This window comes from Stegastes partitus, unplaced genomic scaffold (assembly GCF_000690725.1).
Source record: "Stegastes partitus isolate 25-593 unplaced genomic scaffold, Stegastes_partitus-1.0.2 Scaffold43, whole genome shotgun sequence".
In the NCBI taxonomy this organism is placed as follows: Eukaryota; Metazoa; Chordata; class Actinopteri; family Pomacentridae; genus Stegastes; species Stegastes partitus.
The window spans coordinates 534,234-551,783 of record NW_007577774.1 but is presented as its reverse complement, the minus strand read 5'-3'; the positions used below and the strand labels follow the sequence as shown (position 1 = coordinate 551,783).

Genomic DNA, 17,550 nt, shown 5'->3' with positions numbered 1-17,550 from the left:
ACGGACAGACGCCAACGTCAGACATCTTCCCTTATAATGAAGAACTAACACATAAGGTACATTAATAGCTCTCTTTCCGTCTGTCTTTCTATGTATCATTAGGGAGCCTGTTGCAGAAGACTTTGTAAATGACCTCATTATTTATGGATGTGTTTATGGTGACTTTTGTTTTTACTGCAGGAGAGTAACCGTACTTTACGTCATACGTGCGACAGGGAAAAAGCTGCAAACTGTGGGACACCAAAGTGCCATGGACATTCAAAAATGAAAATGATAAATAGATGAAAAATTCTGATCTGAAAAAAAAACATGATTTGTACAAATATGTAAGAAATTGTTGAAATTGCCCAATTTCAAAAGTCTGCTTTTGATATTGACATATTTTAATACCGGCAATGACTCTTTCATCTTGTGTCATGTTTTATTTAATAATGACACTTTTGTGGGAACCACTGCTGAAAATAAATTGTATGAAAGTACAAGCTAGTACAATTACTAACTCAAATAGGCACCTCAGTATACAGAAAGATTAACAGAGATTTCAGCTGTTTTCTACTTTTAATCATCACAACAATGCGTTAGTTTTGCTGTATACAGATAAACTATTTTTGCATTTGGGAGATTTTCGACCATCAGCAGGGCTTCAAATGTGTTTTTCCAGAAAATCTTTTCAGCATTTTGTTGACCTTTTTTTCACTTTAAAATCCTCACCTGAAGCTGTTTTGCTGCTGTTATTGATACAGCACATAATCCTCTGTGTGTGTGACCGCATGCCAAGTCATTCTTCACTTCGATGCACAATTACACTTGTTCACAGAACACACACAGAATACAGTAATTATGTGGTACAAGTCGTGTCCAGACAAAAGATCGGTTTTACTTGTTTTCCCTTATTATTGGCTACAAATTAAGACAAATAAAGGTTTGCTTTTTGTAAGACTCACAGATTGTATATTTTGCTGCTTCGTCCTCTCATGATTTGATCCCTCTCGATGTTTCAAGAGCCTCAATAATTTAATTACTGAGCATTTGAGAGACAAGTATTGCGTTGTGGTGAGCCGAGAACACTCACTAATTAAATTCGTGGTTGTATTTGTCATTTTGCCCAGTTTTAACCTGCCAGAAACTACAGTGCACGCAAGATACTGATGGCTCCAACTCTTTGCAGGCTGAAATGAGCCAGTTGGCTCCCAGCTCCCTAAATATCCTGTAAATTTCTAAGTCCTACATGAAAATTTGTGACAAGAAACTGCTTCGAGGAGAAACTAGAGAATGATAAATACGCACTCTAATGCACAAAAAACACCAGTTCAGTCTTATTTAAAACTGCTCAGTGTTATGCAAGACGGAAAGCAGGATGATGTGCTCGGCTGAGTTTTACATTAAGAATAAAGATTCTGTGACGGCTTAATGTAAAGTTGTCTGCAGGTGAAGACATTTGCAGCATAATTACATTGTCATCTCCTGGTTGGGAAAGACGCTGTTTTTAGGAGGATCCATACAGCACTGCTCGTATATGAGGACAAACCCGAACTCTCCTTTTTCTTAACTGGTAATTTAAATGTCTTAAAATAAATTAATGCTCTTAAAAATATAGAATATGTGTGAACACGGCAGTGCAAGAATTAGATGTCCAAAAATGAAAAAACCTGGTTATTTTTGGATCCACTGAAACATACTGTATATGAGAGTCTTGGGTTATGCTGATAAACTCATCATCTCATGTTGCCATGGAGACATCGTTAGCATCTCCACCCCTCTTGCCACGGCAAACCCCCACCTCCATCCATACATGCCATCAGTTCCCATGTGCTTAGTGGAGACAGGCTTCCTCTGTGTTGCTGCTCTCTTCTTCCAGCAGTCTTGAGGATGTTTACACGCCAACATCAAAATTTGATGTAACAGGCATTAAATAGTAATGTGTTGATTTCACATAATCCACCTAAACACTGCGAAACTTCTCCTTCGCAAAGAGTCGTCCGCAGAGAACCTCGCCTCCACTTTGCATCATTTGTACATTAACAACAATTTCCACTTGTTCTTACTCCCACCGTCTGCAGTCGACCTCTGCAAACACTTAGTATCTGCTGCTCAGAAATAAAAGCCTCATGTGTGAGGAATATTCATATTCTATGCGTTTCCTTTGAAAAGGTCACTGTTTATTTTTGCTGCATTTCTGAAGCTTTTTTCCATATTTGCAGTGTAGAGATTGCTGCTTTGCTCAGCGTTTTCAGAAGGCCGCATCCTCAAAGAGCCAGTTAAATCCACTTCGATAGCCTCATCCTGTGTATCTGCTCAAAGTGTCATCGAGTTGGGTTTTTAACGGGAAGAGCAAATCGAATGTGCAGAACATGAATGTCAGCGATTAAAGTAAACGCAGTGTGAGCGGCGGGGAGCTGCAGGCTGTCACTCTGCGCCCTATGTGGGCTCTTTGAGACTGCAGATAAGAGGCAGGCAGTGGAGTCGGGCCTGCAAATGGAGGGAGAGTTGTGTGTGTGTGTGTGTGCCGGGGAGGAGGGTGTTGAGGTGATAAATGTCAACAAAAGAGGCAAGCATCTGCTGCCAAGGAGCTCCAGGCCGGGTACACCACAGCCCCCAGTCAGACCGTCAGAGATCCATGGCGACGGGGCCAGTTGAAGTCCACGTCCAGAGCTGTGGTGGTCAGTCATGAGCCACCACCGCTCCGAGTACTTGTTAATAAAAGTACTCAGATGTATGCTGACTGTTGTACATGCATAGCTTAGGAGGCTTGAACTGAGGAAAGTGGACGACTAAGCATTCATTTGAGTAAGTTTTGTGATTATAGCAACTAGTTTGGAAGCTAGTTATGGTCCATCTATCAGTAATGTAATGTGCAAACGTCCAGCTTGCATACTCTGAGAACTGGGTTGAATATAACAGACTACCATAACTAGGATTATGTGATTAGATTGCAAAAAATAGGCAACTATAATCAGCCAAGATCACAGTTCAGAAATTGTGTAATTCGATTGTATTTACATTGTTTCCATCAATAAAATATGATGTAAAAATTCTGAAACTTTTTAAAATACCACAAATCAAAGTTACTTCTCTCAGGCTGTAAATGTTGTTAATGATTTAACTAGTACTTGTTTTGGTTTTATGCTACATCTGCAAATCAGCCTTGAGTGACGTGCAAGAAGGAGACGAGTGAGGGAGGCCACCAAGGCAGCATCATGGTGTCGGGTTGCTTCTCTGCAGCAGATGAAGGCAGCAGAAGGATTGTAGAGTTAAAGGGTAAACTGATTGCAGCAAAGTACTGGTTTAAAGACAACAAGGTGCACGTTCTGGAGTGGCCGAGCCCAAGTCCAGACCTCAATCCAACTGAGAATTTGTGGCTGGACTTGAAAAAGGCTGTTTACTCACAATCTCCATGAGGGATCCAACCAGACAGAGCCTGAACAATTTTGCAACGATAAATGTGAAATTATAGGGTCCAGAAGTGCAAGACTGACTGAGATGTATCCACACAGACTCTATGCTGTAATGGCAGCAGCATATCGTACTTGAGTTAATGTACTTTCCACTGCTGCTGGTGGATATGTTTAAAAATGAGCAGTGGTGAAAGAAGTTATCAGTTCTTGTACTTATGTACCAGTAACAATAACACAGTGTAAAAATACAAGTTAAAGTCCTGCATTCAAATTTTTACTTATGTAAGCGTGCAGAAGTATTTGCCTAAAGCACCAATTTCAGAATCATGATATATTTAAATTAGACTCGTCATTCTAATGTTGCTTCTGGTAAATGTGAAGCTGATATTGATACATTTATGGCACAGTCTTAATCCAACAGCAACACATTAAAATTTGTTGATTATTATATTTGCATCATTCAATGGAATATCAAATAACTGTAGTGGAAGCACAAGTATAATGTTTGGCTCTGGATTGTTGTGGGGTCGAAGTATAAAGTATCAGAAACTGAAAATACTCAAGCAAAGTACAAGAAGTGTACTTTAGTGCAGTACTGGAGGAGATGTATTTAGCTGTTTTTCCACCACTGATAGCGGTGGTTTGTCTTCCCCTAAAGGAGGAAGAACATCAACCCAACATGACATAGAGTTTCAGGCCCAAATGCAAACATTTTCCCATTATCGCTCCCAGGTCACCCGTCCACATTGTCCTTCCCTCTTGAAGACATTGAACCAACCTCCAGCTGTCACAAAGCATCACAGCAGACAGATCCGCAAACTGAGCAGCAGACGAACACATACAGTAACCTACGCTGTGTTCGGGCCTCAGGCAGCCGTGCAGCCTGGATCACTGATGTGGCCTCAATCTCTCTGCAGACGATCCTGGTGGGAGACAGCGGCGTGGGCAAGACCTCTCTGCTGGCTCAGTACGACCAGGGCAAGTTCATCGCGGGGTCCTTCACCTCCACCGTCGGCATTGACTTCACAGTGAGTCCACGCTTCCTCTCCTCCACACATCCTCAATTTGTTTTGGCTCACTCATCTTCCTGCCTTTGCTCACCCTTTCCCTGTGTTTTCTCCTCCCCCCTCTCGTTACACTGTTGACTTCACCCGGGTGAGAAGGACATGTCACGGCGATGGGCTGTTTGTGCTCAAGTTGTGACATAACAGCTGAGCAAATCCTCCCTGTTTCTGAGGAGTGTTTGGCTTCCTCAGTGTGTCAGTGAAGTGAATCAGTGGTGCTCTCCAGTGTGGGATGTTGCATTTTCTCACTGCATTCATTACAATCCGTAACACTCTGATCGTGGGGGGAGGAGTTGCTTGATAGAGGGTGCATTATTATGGCTAATGATGCCAATGCTATGATTAAATTACTGCAAAGAGACCACAACTAATGAATGTCATGGCAGCGGGCTGTTTGCTGCTGGATATGTGCAACAAAGCGGTTTTAAACAAGACTGATTTTATGCTTTGTGACAACTTTTTTGGGGAGGGGGGGTTTAGGCTGTGTGGCAAGTGGAGGCAAAAGCAGGAGAGATGCAAGGCCCCATTTAGATTTTTCTGCTGCGACACTGATAACTTTGGCTTTGTGTCATCGCCTTTAGTGCGGCGCTGAGGAGACAGAAATCTGTGAGAAGGTATAAAATTGGCTTTGCCATTTCACATTAGCATAAGTGCATGATTCAAGGTTCAAAAACCCTGCAGCAAAATGCACTGCGAAAAAACAAAAAAAGTAGTTCTGCATACGTCTGATGGATTTAAAGTCAAGGGAAAGACGGTGCCTGCAAAAAACGCCTTGATAATGTTTCTGTTGGTGTCTTCAGGTGTCACTTTGATAGAGTCTGGTGGAGATGATCAAAATGAAGTTCCTTGAAAGCACACAAGGGGAGAAACTCCTCCAGCCTTCATCCTTGCTGTTTCATGAGTTGTGCTTAGCCAGCTGGAATAAATTTTCACCTTCTATGTTTAAGTGTTTTTCAGCTTCTTTCTCTCCGTCTGAGATACTTTAGATGTGTCTCCTACTCGCTGCTTCCTTACAATAAATAATGAAGTAGAAAAACAGGCAGTTACAAGAAAACGCAGCATATCTGGGAGTTAATTTGCTGTTGTGACTGACAGCTTAGCTGATATCATCTGAAATGTTGAATTGACTCACCTTGTTCACAGCGCCTCTTTGAGCTCTAACATTTCTGTGACCCCGCTCAGAATGAAATCACTCACTCAGCTCCATATACAAATAAATGTTTGGCCATTATTCATGCCAGAGGGTGAGATGTTGCCCGCAGATGCCGCTGACAGGGAGTGATGAGTCCATGTATGAACAAGAGATTGCATGTCAGTTATATAACATAAATGATCTCTGACCGTGTCTCATTGGTCTTGTCTCCACACAAAGAGAGATTGGAGATGTTCACCCTGTTGACTGGAACACTAGGGGGAGACAAACACTGCAGCATTTTCAGACTTACTTGGGAGAAGGAGTCTCAGTGAAACCATTTTAGACATGTATGACATGCTAATTAAATGGTGGTATTTATAGAATCATCTCAACAAAAGGAGTCTTGGATGATTGTTGATTTGTCTGCTGTGAAGAGGGATAATTTTAGTAAATGGGTTGATGAGGAAAATAACCAAGGATTGAGAGCACTTTATGATGATATAAAATGGCTTTGAATGCATCTCGGTAAGACTGAATTAAAGGACGCGTAATTTGTGGGTAAGGATGTTTGGCTAAGGTTTGCGCACAAATGATGGAACAGCTTTACGCACGGATGTGTTCACCTCGATGACAGTTTATTCATCTTCCTGATCAAATCAATGTCATTTATAATTTAAACTGATGGGTCGTAGTTCATGTTCCTGCCTCCTTTCCGGGTGTGTGACTCTTTGAAGAACCTCTCAATGAGCACCACCTGTGGCAGATGAGTCAGCCATAAGCGCGACTGACCCCTGCAGCCACCGAGGGGACGGTGTCAGCATGAAAGACGCGCGGTCGCTCCTCCACTCCTAAGAAAATACATGCCGGAGCTGTCGACGTCCTCACACAGCCACTCAGTTAATCATCTGCCCACGCCAGGATGCACCGCTCCGCTCTGCAGATTCACAGAAATGTTTCCGCCTGTTTGTCATTACTGCTTTCTTGACTGCTGGATGTAGACGCTGAGGCGCCGCCGTCGCTTCTCTTCAAGTTTTGATCGTCGCTTCAGTGTTTTGACAGTGACAAGAAGGTGTGATTTGTGTTTGTGTTTTGTTTTGTTTTTTTTCCTTGGAAAGCGCCCAGTGATCATTTTTGTGCCCAGAACCAACGCAGTATGCGAGCAGAGGGGCTGGAGGTTGGCGGACACCGGGACTGAGTGCGCGACGGAGATCTCTCAGACACCGTGCGCGTCTTTCTTGGACACATCTCGGAGATAACTGTGTGTGCGGCTCTCGCAGCCTTTCTTGGCGTTGCGATGTCCACGAGAAAGACATCGTTGACGGACAAGCAGACTAAAAACGGCACGTCAAAATATGTGTTGGAGAGATGCGCTTCTATTAACGAGTATTATGATATTGCTTTCAAGGTGTGTATTTCCTTTATTGTCATGTGCGTTGGGTTTCTTTTCTTTCTTTTTTTTGTCCTTTCTTTGTGGTTCTTCTGGTGGAACAGGTGCGTAAAATTTACACTGTAGGTTTGGCACTGAACCAACTGGGTGTTCCTGCAGCAGCAACAACATGATTATTGACTCTTCACATCTGGAGAATGTGCAGCGCTCTCTGCTAATGTCAAGTGAAAACCATTAACTACCAGCTGATTGGTGTGTCTTTATTCATTTTCCTTGTTAAACAGGCTATGGTCACTGTTTGTGTACTGTTAACCAAGCAAGTCATCGACCTGATGGTTTCATTTTGTCACTATGAAGTCTCTCTGAGCCTGTAAATGTCTTTGTCTGCCCTTACTGATTCAAATATTTGCCAAGGGTGGAACTTGTTGCTCCTTGCAAACCCTTCAATTAATTTCTTATTTTTTTTAAAGAAAAAAAAAAAAGGCTGCACAGGCATACATCTGACTATTCATTAAGAACAAACAGATGAAAAAGTTACATTTAAGTTTAATTGTATTATTATCTACATTTACACTTCATGTTTTATGCAGCTACGACTCTGAGCTGTGTGAGCAGCATCTGATATTTTCATCACATGCTGCTGAATTGATTGTATAATTGCACATCCTGTTCTAATTATATTGATTAGTTTTGGAGAAGGGATGCATGCTGGAAAATGAGAGTAAAATTACAGAGTTGGCTGCAAACATCTTGAATCCCCTCTCTAGTTCTGGCAGAGTGTCACATGTTGGTGGCGGATAAGTCCACGGTGGATCACAACACTGTCTGTACTGAACTGTAACTGTATTCACCACATTTTTTGTTAAGCAAGCTGACACATAATAACAGCTTACCAAAAGGAAATATTGCACAATATGGTCATCAGATAATGTGATCCCATTTGTGAAATAGTCCTTCTCGATTACAAAATAATTTATGCAACACATCTGTCAGCTTTAATTTCCTCTTCAGGGTGTTTTTATGTTCACTCTGCCTTTATGTGTAGGCTGTCAGTGATGTCTTTGACCAGCTGTAACCTGTTGTCTTCTTCTCTGGTGGTGGGTTTGCTCCAGGTGATGCTGTTGGGAGACTCAGCCGTGGGGAAGACGTGCGTCTTGGTGCGCTTTAAAGACGGGGCATTTCTGGGAGGCAACTTTATAGCCACCGTTGGAATAGACTTTAGGGTGAGAGAGATGCTGCAGAGCAGTCCTAGTCTCACTGAATGAGTCATTGTGATGTTCATTATTTCTGTGTGTGCCATTAATGGCTTGTTGTTTGTGTTATATTCCTGTTGAGGAAATATTTTACATCTGAAAAACAATCTAATGATATTTACAAAACACCAAGAGATCCATTTGCGCGGACTGACATCGAGCCAATTATCACCTAATTTCCACGATGAGCTCTTCATCATTCTGCGATGATGGCACCCAATGTACGAATCCTCTCACCAATCAGTCAAGTTCACAGACCACTTGTGCTGCTAGGCGCCGTGGACGGCCTCATAAATGTCTTGGCAGATTCCTGCCCACGTCTCTGTCTCCTGGAAAGATTGGCTGCAGCTCTGCTCAGTCCTGAAGGAGTCACCCTGCTGACAGACGTGCACCTCATGTGCACACACATACCCACACAGTGACTGCTGCTGAATTTTAAACACATTTCTACTGTAAATCTTCCTTTTACTGGCACAAACAGGCTGTTAGGAACAAGTGGACAGGCTCCCCCTCCTCAACCTCCCGTTTTCCTCCAATCATAGCAAAACACACACTAATGACAAGTCAAGTAAGAGTGGCTGGTTTGAGGAGGAAATTGTGTTGCATTAGCCAAAGTGATGCAGTGCGTTCTTTGAATGGCAGTGACGGAACATAATGGATGTCTGACAGATATATGGACACTCTCTATTCAGAGGCATGAACATTTCACTTTGTCTCCACTTAAGTGAAAGCAACAGGTACTGTGGCTAGAATGAATTCATAAAATGCATTAAAAAAGACAAGTGACAATGGATTACACATGCATTCATTAAAAAACAACAACAAAAAACATGATGGATTCAGTGTCACACTATTCATTCAGAATGGCTGGTGATAATGTAAGCAATTACCCTTTGTGTTTGTTTATGAAAAGGAGACGAAAGCTTCCGAGTAATCTGAGATAACAGTTGAGTCAATATGCTGAGGTCGTCCACTGTGCATGGATAGGCAGGCAGACTGTTGTGGCAGCTTGTAACATGGCCGGTCTATTTTCGGCATGCTTCCTTGTAGCAGTTACTCAGCATGCAGGCTCCTCTCACGTCATAATTGGGGGAAAAATGGAAACCCATGGCAACTAATGCAGGGGTTGAACCATGTCCATTCTGCCAAGGCTGAGGATTCAGCAGGTGGCAGCTCGTGTTGCCAGTGACGGCTTTGCACATGTCGCAGTGGTTCCTTTTGTTACTGTGCAGCTTTTTCTGCATTTCTTTGAGGGCTTGTTTTTGCTTTTTGGGCCGGAAAAGGCAGGGGCTGTTTGTGATGACCTGTCACTGACACAAAGCTATGAAGTGATTCAGGAAGTGCATTTGCTAGACTTACTTCCTCTCCCTGTTTGGTGGTTGTTGCTGTGCAAAGTTGAAATATAACTGTGGCCTAGTTAGTTGCTGCAGGTGAGAGTAACATTTTAAAAAAAACCTCTAAATAGTCCATGAAGCAGTCCATACAGGTGGCACATGGATGTTACCTTGCTGTTGTTGCCACCTTTGTCTTCTACTCTCAGATTTATTTATTTTTTGTTTGTTTTTCTCTTTCTACATATTGAACAGTCACAACACTGAGTCTTTTTTAGGTGAGGTACCTAAACTATTTTAGACATGTCTTTGCTCCAGAAAATCAGAGGGCACCCCTACGGGGCTGCAGGAAATTAACGGGGGAGTCAGTTGTTATGCTGCCAGTCGTCTTTCTCACTGTTGTGTAATTAAGTCTAATCCCAGGACCTTGTTGTTGTGTGGGTGTTGCAAATTACTTTCTCCGCCAGCATTCAAAGCCACTTTTAGTTGCCTTGTTTCTTTTGCCGCACGGCGAGTCTCTGAGCTTTTTTAGTCTGCTGTGATGTTCGTCATTCTTTTCTGTGCCACGTTCACAGCACTCCAGCCTCTCAAGCATATGGTGAACTGTCTCTCACTGCTCTTCTTGTTTCCATAGAATAAAGTGGTAGATGTCGACAACTTTAAAGTCAAACTCCAGGTGAGAGCATGCACCCTTTTTGTAAGACAATGTCTACATTTCAGATCAATCTTTGTCAGCTGTTGGTTAAAAATATCTGTGAGGTAATTTCATGAAATGGTTAATCCAGATATGCTTTAAATTTAACTGTAATTGTTGCCATTGCCAATCCAATTAAAGCCTGATATTGTGGCAGTATAAAGGACTCTGCAGGGTTACGTGCCAACAGCATGCTGTTAATCTAAGGCACATACCCATCTATCATCATGACCTGTTCATTCAGCTCTGAGTGGGAGGTGGCAAAATTAGATTCCTTTGCTAGCTTGAGTAAATCCTCAGCTTCTCTTGTCTTGCACGAGCCTCGCACCTGATAGAATCCTGTGATTAATTCCAAGACAGACTGTGGCACCATGAGCTGAAACTGTCCTGCAAAGAGACGTTACTACAGGAAATCTGCAGTTGCAGGAAAAGGGTTGTAGCAGGAGGATGGGCTGTCATATGTTCAGTTTTATATCTTCCTGGAGAAATTATTTTACTCACTGACATTGTTAGTCTACTATTCAGGCTACCTTTTTTGCTTACTTTTTAATTTTTAATTTTTTTTTTTTACGAGTTTAGCTATTTTTATTCTCTATAATACAGATTTAGGAAACAGGATAGGGGCTTTTGGAAGAAAAAAAAAGCCTTAGCAGTTAGTTGTTTGATTAATTTCAAGCTATTTTGTTTGACATAGCCTAATAGCTAGTGTTTGGCATAGCTTTTTTTATGTGTTTAAACTGAAGTTAACAAGTCATATTGTGGTCTTAACTAAATTTTGACTAAATGTGTAGCTTAATTTTGGCTTTATAGGGCAGAATAACATTACAGTTTTACTGAGGATGTTCAGTTTGCAGAATTAGCTGCTAAGCTAGGCTAGCTAGCATAACTAGCATTACTATTATTTATATAGGATGAAAAACTGAATTACTAAGATGTAAGTTTATTGCAATTGATATATTTTAATTACAGGAAACAACAGAAGCATAACAAGTAAAACGAAGTGAACAATAACCTTTAAGTGTAGCAGCACGAATTAGCCTACCTAAATTTAGCTTTCTTCTTTCACCTATTTGGTTTATTTTGTGTCCGTATCAGTGTCATATGAAAGAGAAAAAAAGAGTAAACAATCCCTGTTCTGACTTAACTTAATTTTCACTAAATGTGTATCTTAATCTGGGCTTTATAAGGAAAGACAGTATAGCATTTGTTTCAAGGAGATTCAAGATGTACAGTTTTCAGATGTAGCTGCTAGGCTAGGCTAACTAGCTGAACTAGCATGGCGAATTATTTACGTGGGATAACAAACCGAATTACTGAGATAAATAGAGTTCAATAAAATTAATATATATGTCAATAACTGGAAACCGGTAGAATTTAAAAAACAAAACAAAAACACAACAACAAAAACTTTTAGCTTTAGCAGCAAGCTTTAGCCTAACTTATTTTAGCTCTTTTGGTTTGCCTGTTTGGTTTGGGTGTTGTCTATTAGCATAACATATTTTAAAAACAAAAAAAGTAATTTAGGTGTTCGGTAAATGTTGACTAAACCTTTAACTCAATGTTAGCTTTACTGGGCAGATTGATGCAGGATTTGCTACCAGGTGATTCAAAATGCTTGATTATTTGGACTAGCTGCTAAGCTAGGCTAACTGCCAGAATAATGGCATAATTCTGTACGATAGCAAACTTAATTATGAAGATGTAGATTGAATATAATTTAAATATTTCAATTACAGGAAACAGCCAAAGCATAAAAAATGTTTGCATGCATTTAATTTATTTTGGTTTTTGTCTTTTGTTAGTATTGTATATATATATATATATATATATATATATATGTCAGATTGGGGTCTGAAGTAAAATTGGACTAAAAACAGTTACTGCATTCCAGCCTTGTAGAACAGTATAATGTTATGTTTCTGCTTTAGTATTGTGGGTTTACTGTGAGGATTGTTGGGGATGTTTTTCCATGCTGGCTGCTGTGTAATTACGTGGTTTTCTTGCGCAGATCTGGGATACAGCCGGCCAAGAGAGATTCCGCAGTGTAACGCACGCCTACTACAGAGATGCCCAGGGTAACCTTTGCTTTTTATATTCCACTTCCTCATGCTCTCTCTGTGTGGGAAGTTCCTAGTGTAGGTAAAGGAGCAAACTGGCTCCAACATGTGCTTTTCAATTATGTGCAAAGAAAACACATGCTCATGCATGAATGAGTGTGACACCTGCTCTTCTATTTCCTTTTACAGCTTTACTTTTGCTTTATGATATCACCAGCAAGCCATCATTTGACAATATCAGGGTAAGACGGTTTTGAACTCACTTCTTTCTACTTTCACTCTCTCTTACCCCGTCTCTTTGTGTCTGCTCTCTCTTCATTTTCACTTCCTCAACCTTCTCAGACTCAACGTGACACTTTGTCTATTTGCATGCAAAACATTATGGAGGCCACGAACATTTTCTCACGGACCTCTTTAGAAATTACATGATGTTGTCGTTTGCTTGGCTGCACTAGTTTCTGTAATGAAAAGCAATAAAAGTGTCGAAGGATAAGAGTGACTCAGTGTCATTGTGATTTATTGGAGCACTTTAATAATGCACACCTCGGGGGGAGGGGGGGAGGAAAATGCCTTCAAGTGGGGATATTTGTTTTGTTAATAGACCAATCTCTCCGTCTCATCCCCTCCTCATCTTCTCTACTTTTGAAGGCTTGGCTGACTGAAATACACGAGTATGCCCAGAAGGATGTGGTCATCATGTTGCTCGGCAACAAGGTGAGCATTGCTTCCTTTTTGTCGTTACATAAAAGATCGGGAGGATAACTGGTCCCTTAGCACAATTTTTAACACGCTCTTATCGCACCCTTGCAGACGTGAATGCTTAAAAGCCAGAAAATTCTTCCACCGTGCTACATGTGCAAGACTGCAAAGTCTCTCTCTCTTCCTGTGACATTTACAAGTGAAACGTTATCTTAATTGTGTTTGTGTGTCTTCACAGAACTGTGTTTTTAACGTGCACGTTTGTCTGTGAAACCAGAGTTGGTCTGTTTACACAAGTGCTGCCTTTGAATCCACACATTTATTCTTCTTTTTTTTTTTTTTTTTTTTAATCCATCACCCAATGTTATTTCATCACTCTGACTGGGAGGGATGACTCCAAAACACTGTCTCACTAACTGCTGTTCATTTGCTTCAAGCCTCCCCATGCATGAGACATTTTCTGTACAGTGCTGCTGGTGATGTAGAGAGAAATGTTCATGTCTCATTGCAACCAGCAGTCATTGCTAATATATCTAAAAGCTCCCTCTGGTGGCCCAGAGAGGACTCACTTGTCTCAGGGGTCGTGGATGTCACGTAGCTGCAGCTCAGATCATTTGCTGTGAACGCGGCAGGACTGGCAGCATCAGTCTGTGGGAGCGCTGCTCTTCTGCTTTAGGTGGAGTTTCTGACATCTCATCAGTATGAAGGAGCTGAGGGTCGGCAGCTGGCGGCGGATGAGAGGACGCGTGGGCCTGACACGCCGGTGCATCACTGTAGCTAATGGCATGGCCAATCTGTGACCCCTCACCTCTGCTTGTTTTCTCTCCTCCTGTCTTGCAGTCAGACATGGCTGCAGAGAGAGTCGTGAAGACGGAGGAAGGAGAGAAGCTGGCAAAGGTAATGGAGGATGTCTTCAAGTGGTTATTTGCTCGACAATGGGCACTCTTTCTAATGTTTTTTCCATCTTAGGAATACGGAGTGCCATTTATGGAGACCAGTGCGAAGACAGGAGTCAATGTGGATCTGGCTTTTCATGCTATTGCAAAGTAAGTTTCAGAGCTGCTGTGCTCAATATTTTATATTAACACTGGATGAAATGACAAGAAGCAATCTAAAGGGAGCCAGTTGCAATGATGAGCCCACATTAGGCTACAAGGCTATCATCCAGCTCCTCAGTCCTCCTCTGCACTGCTGAGCGCTGGAGCATCTTTAAGCTGATAGTTTGCAGATTTATTGTTTTGGTTCTCTCTCACCATACTTATAACCTTGTCTCACAGAAAAGGCACCAATAAGTCTGCTAGATGTGTAAACAGCCAATTTTTTGTTTCTATGACAACATATTAAGATTATGGTATCATTGGTGTTTACAAGTTGTTGCCCTCAAATGATAAAATAAGAGGTTTAAGAGATGCTACAGTTGCCAATATCCTGAACGTTTCATACTTTGTTTGCAGTGCTATTCATTTTTCCATTAAACATTTGATTCTTGGATATGGATTTTTAGGGGATCAGATATAAGACATACCCTTTGTGTGCTTTTGATTTGCTGCAAGGAGAAATAATGCACCACATTCAATTATATTTTTAACAACTTGGTGTAAAAATAACCTGCACAGAGCAAATCCCAGCAGCCACTTTATAAAGTTTAGTGGGGAGTCTTCCTAGAAAAGTGTAGGCTTTCATAGCAGCTTTTTTAATGCTCATAGTTTGAGAATAATAAGTTAATTAATCAAACATGGGTAAAATGTCAGAGTGCGCCTTGTAGTGTATCAAATGTTGTATTGTGGTCACAGAACAGCTGCTTAAATGTACTGGTGCAGTAATTACAGGCAGAGATGGGCTTAGCTTATTCAAATGTGTCTTCCCCACCTAATCAAAAGTTCGAATCGCACAGAAAAATATCACTAACTTTTAATTGGGTGGGCATTGGCATCTCCAAATTCACCCACTGCAGAGTGTCTCTTGGAGCATGCAAAGCAAGTAAAAGCACAAAGACTGCTCGGGAAAAATCACACAGTCAAATGCATTACATGCTTTAATTCGTGTTCAGATCGAAACAAATAAGATTTCTAAAGGTTAGTTCAACTCTGAGTTTTAGTTTATCACGTTTATTTGTGTGAAAATGCTAATCCTAAAGGAGGAGATGTGAGGATCTGGCTTCAGACCAGCAACACTCTGGTGACTCATCCACTTTGCTAACCTTCTGCCCAAGTTGCCCACCTCATATTTCCACCTGCCCACCATCATATAGCAGCTAGAAGCAGCTCTGATGTGTCACAACTTGTGCATCTGACAAAACACTGCATGAAGCTGTCTTTTAGAAATACTGGTTAAATGTGATTAGGAGCAAAATCTGAAAGAGGAAGGTGTAAAGTTTTTACTTTTGGAGGTATAATGAGTCATTCAGATGTCTTTCATTCAAGGCATCATAGTTTGTTTTGCTTTTTTAAAATACAGAACAAAACCGAATTCTTACAGATTTTGCTTGGGGATAATACAGAGAAGTTATTTTCATTATCTCATTTCTGTGCAGTCGTGTGCAAGCGATTCCCACAGCAAACGTTTTACACTTCATAAGCCGCGTCTCCTTTTTAAAGAAGAAATCCTCTCCAGTGAGAAAATTGATTTATCCACAAACTGCATTAAATTGTGCAACTTTCTCTGTTTTGTAATAGAAAAGTTGAAAAACAAATGAATTCAATTTAGCTCAGGCCTCTGGAGTAATAAATGCTGAGAATTGAGTTATTGGAGTTTGTGTTTTAATCTGCTTTGCGCGCACACAGCCGACTCGTTGTAAACGAGTTTAGTCCGCTGTTGTTTTCCGGGTTGTGTGTTTTTCTGCTTTTCTTCGACTTCGATGCTTTCAAGCCCCCGCCTCGCTCCTGCAGCTAATGCACGCTAATTGTTTTAAGCTAATTTGGGTGTTGGTTCCCGTTGTCTCGTGATGGGACTGAGGCGCCCTGTGGATTCCAAACATCAACTGTGTAATTTGTGTTTTTCACTGACTGCCTTGTGTACACACCTTTCTCGCTGAATGGCAGGAGCTATTGATGAAGCGCATTCCCAGAGCTGCACCAGGAAATAATGCTGATGATTTGTTATCTTCATGTGGTGGCAGGTTTAAGTGGAAGTAAATGATATCACGCCAGGAGCATTTTGATAAAATCTCAGCACACAGCACTCCTGCTCTTTTTTTTTTTTTCCTCTTCTTTTCTCATATTTCTTGATTTGCTCGCCCTGTCTGTGCTCCCTCCCACACATCCACCCCCTCTGTATCTAACTTCCAGTGTCTCCCTCTCTTTTTCTGCCAGGGAGCTGAAGCACAGAGCAACGCAGCAGCCGAACGAGCCCAAGTTCCAGATTCATGACTACATCGAGTCTCAGAAGCGCAAGACTGGCTGCTGTGGCCTCATGTAGCTGATGCTGAATGCCAGGCAGAGAGAGAGAGAGAGAGAGAGAGAGAGAGAGAGAGAGAGAGAGAGAGACATGCATAGATAAGGAAAGATGGAGAAAGGAATAGAGGGAGGGAGTGGGAAGGAGGTAAAAACGTCTGCTCTCTCTTATGAAAGCCAATCCCAGCACCAAACCCTGAGAAGCAGACGCCCTCGTCTTCTCCACTGAGCTTTTGGCTGAATGAAATGTGGACTGACTGCCATCCCTTAATCTGAAATGTGAATTTAAATCTTTTATGTCATGCGTAGAACTGTTTGTGGTCTTTGTGGTGACAGTTGTATCAAACTACAAGTCAGGAGTTACAATCTGAAATGCTATACCCATCTGCAGGGACAAAACACATTTATCATTCTACTCTTGATAAACGGCAGGTTTATACGAGCCATCAGCGTGACCGTCTGTGTGGATATAGCATTTTGCCATGCAGCTCTTAGTTTGTTCCATCCCAGTTTTACCAGGCTGTGAAATGAACCCCTTTTGGCCTTACAGTCTTCATCTTTAATCCTTGAGAATTTAGTGTGTTTGAGAAGTGGACTTTAGTCTCACAGTCAGATTGTAGCTAAAATGATCCCGTCTGTTCACATGTGTACTGCTGTTAGATAGAATAAAGCCAACGTTTTGAGGGCGCTCACCCACTGTGTGTCTGTCTGTACATTCAATTCAGGGCAAGTGAAACTTCATCCAAAGTACTGTACATGTAACTGTGCTGGAGGATCATCCTGCTGTTGCACCAGGCCACATACAAAGAGATTATTTTTTACTGTCTCCATGTCTTACAGATTCCTCAGCATGCCGTTTGCCTTTTTGACCATTCACACAACAACAGCACAGCACTCCCAGACATTGTTGTCTCCTTTTAATGATGGATGTTGTTGTCTAGACTGTACCAGAGCTGTATTCGTTCACGCACCGCATCGTGTAAACTCGTTTCTTTGTACAATGTTCATTATGAATGTTTGCTTGTCAAACCTGCTCAATGTCACGTTTGTCCCTCTTCTGAGGCGTCACAGTGATCACAAAGTGCCATGAAAAAGTGCTTTGTTATCATACTATATATAAAAAAAAAGTATATTTTGTAATGT

The 17,550-nt window shown here is 41.5% G+C and overlaps 1 protein-coding gene across 1 annotated transcript; it reads left to right on the top strand.

Annotated features, from left to right (window-relative positions):
• The first annotated feature begins 6,444 nt into the window (after positions 1 to 6,444).
• Positions 6,445 to 17,550, top strand: LOC103375221 (ras-related protein Rab-37). Its single transcript, XM_008305441.1, has 9 exons — positions 6,445 to 6,999; positions 8,094 to 8,204; positions 10,200 to 10,241; positions 12,268 to 12,334; positions 12,506 to 12,558; positions 12,965 to 13,030; positions 13,856 to 13,912; positions 13,985 to 14,061; positions 16,327 to 17,550. The coding sequence occupies exons 1-9, from the start codon at positions 6,889 to 6,891 to the stop codon at positions 16,430 to 16,432; spliced, it is 690 nt and encodes a 229-aa protein (XP_008303663.1). The 5' UTR covers positions 6,445 to 6,888; the 3' UTR covers positions 16,433 to 17,550.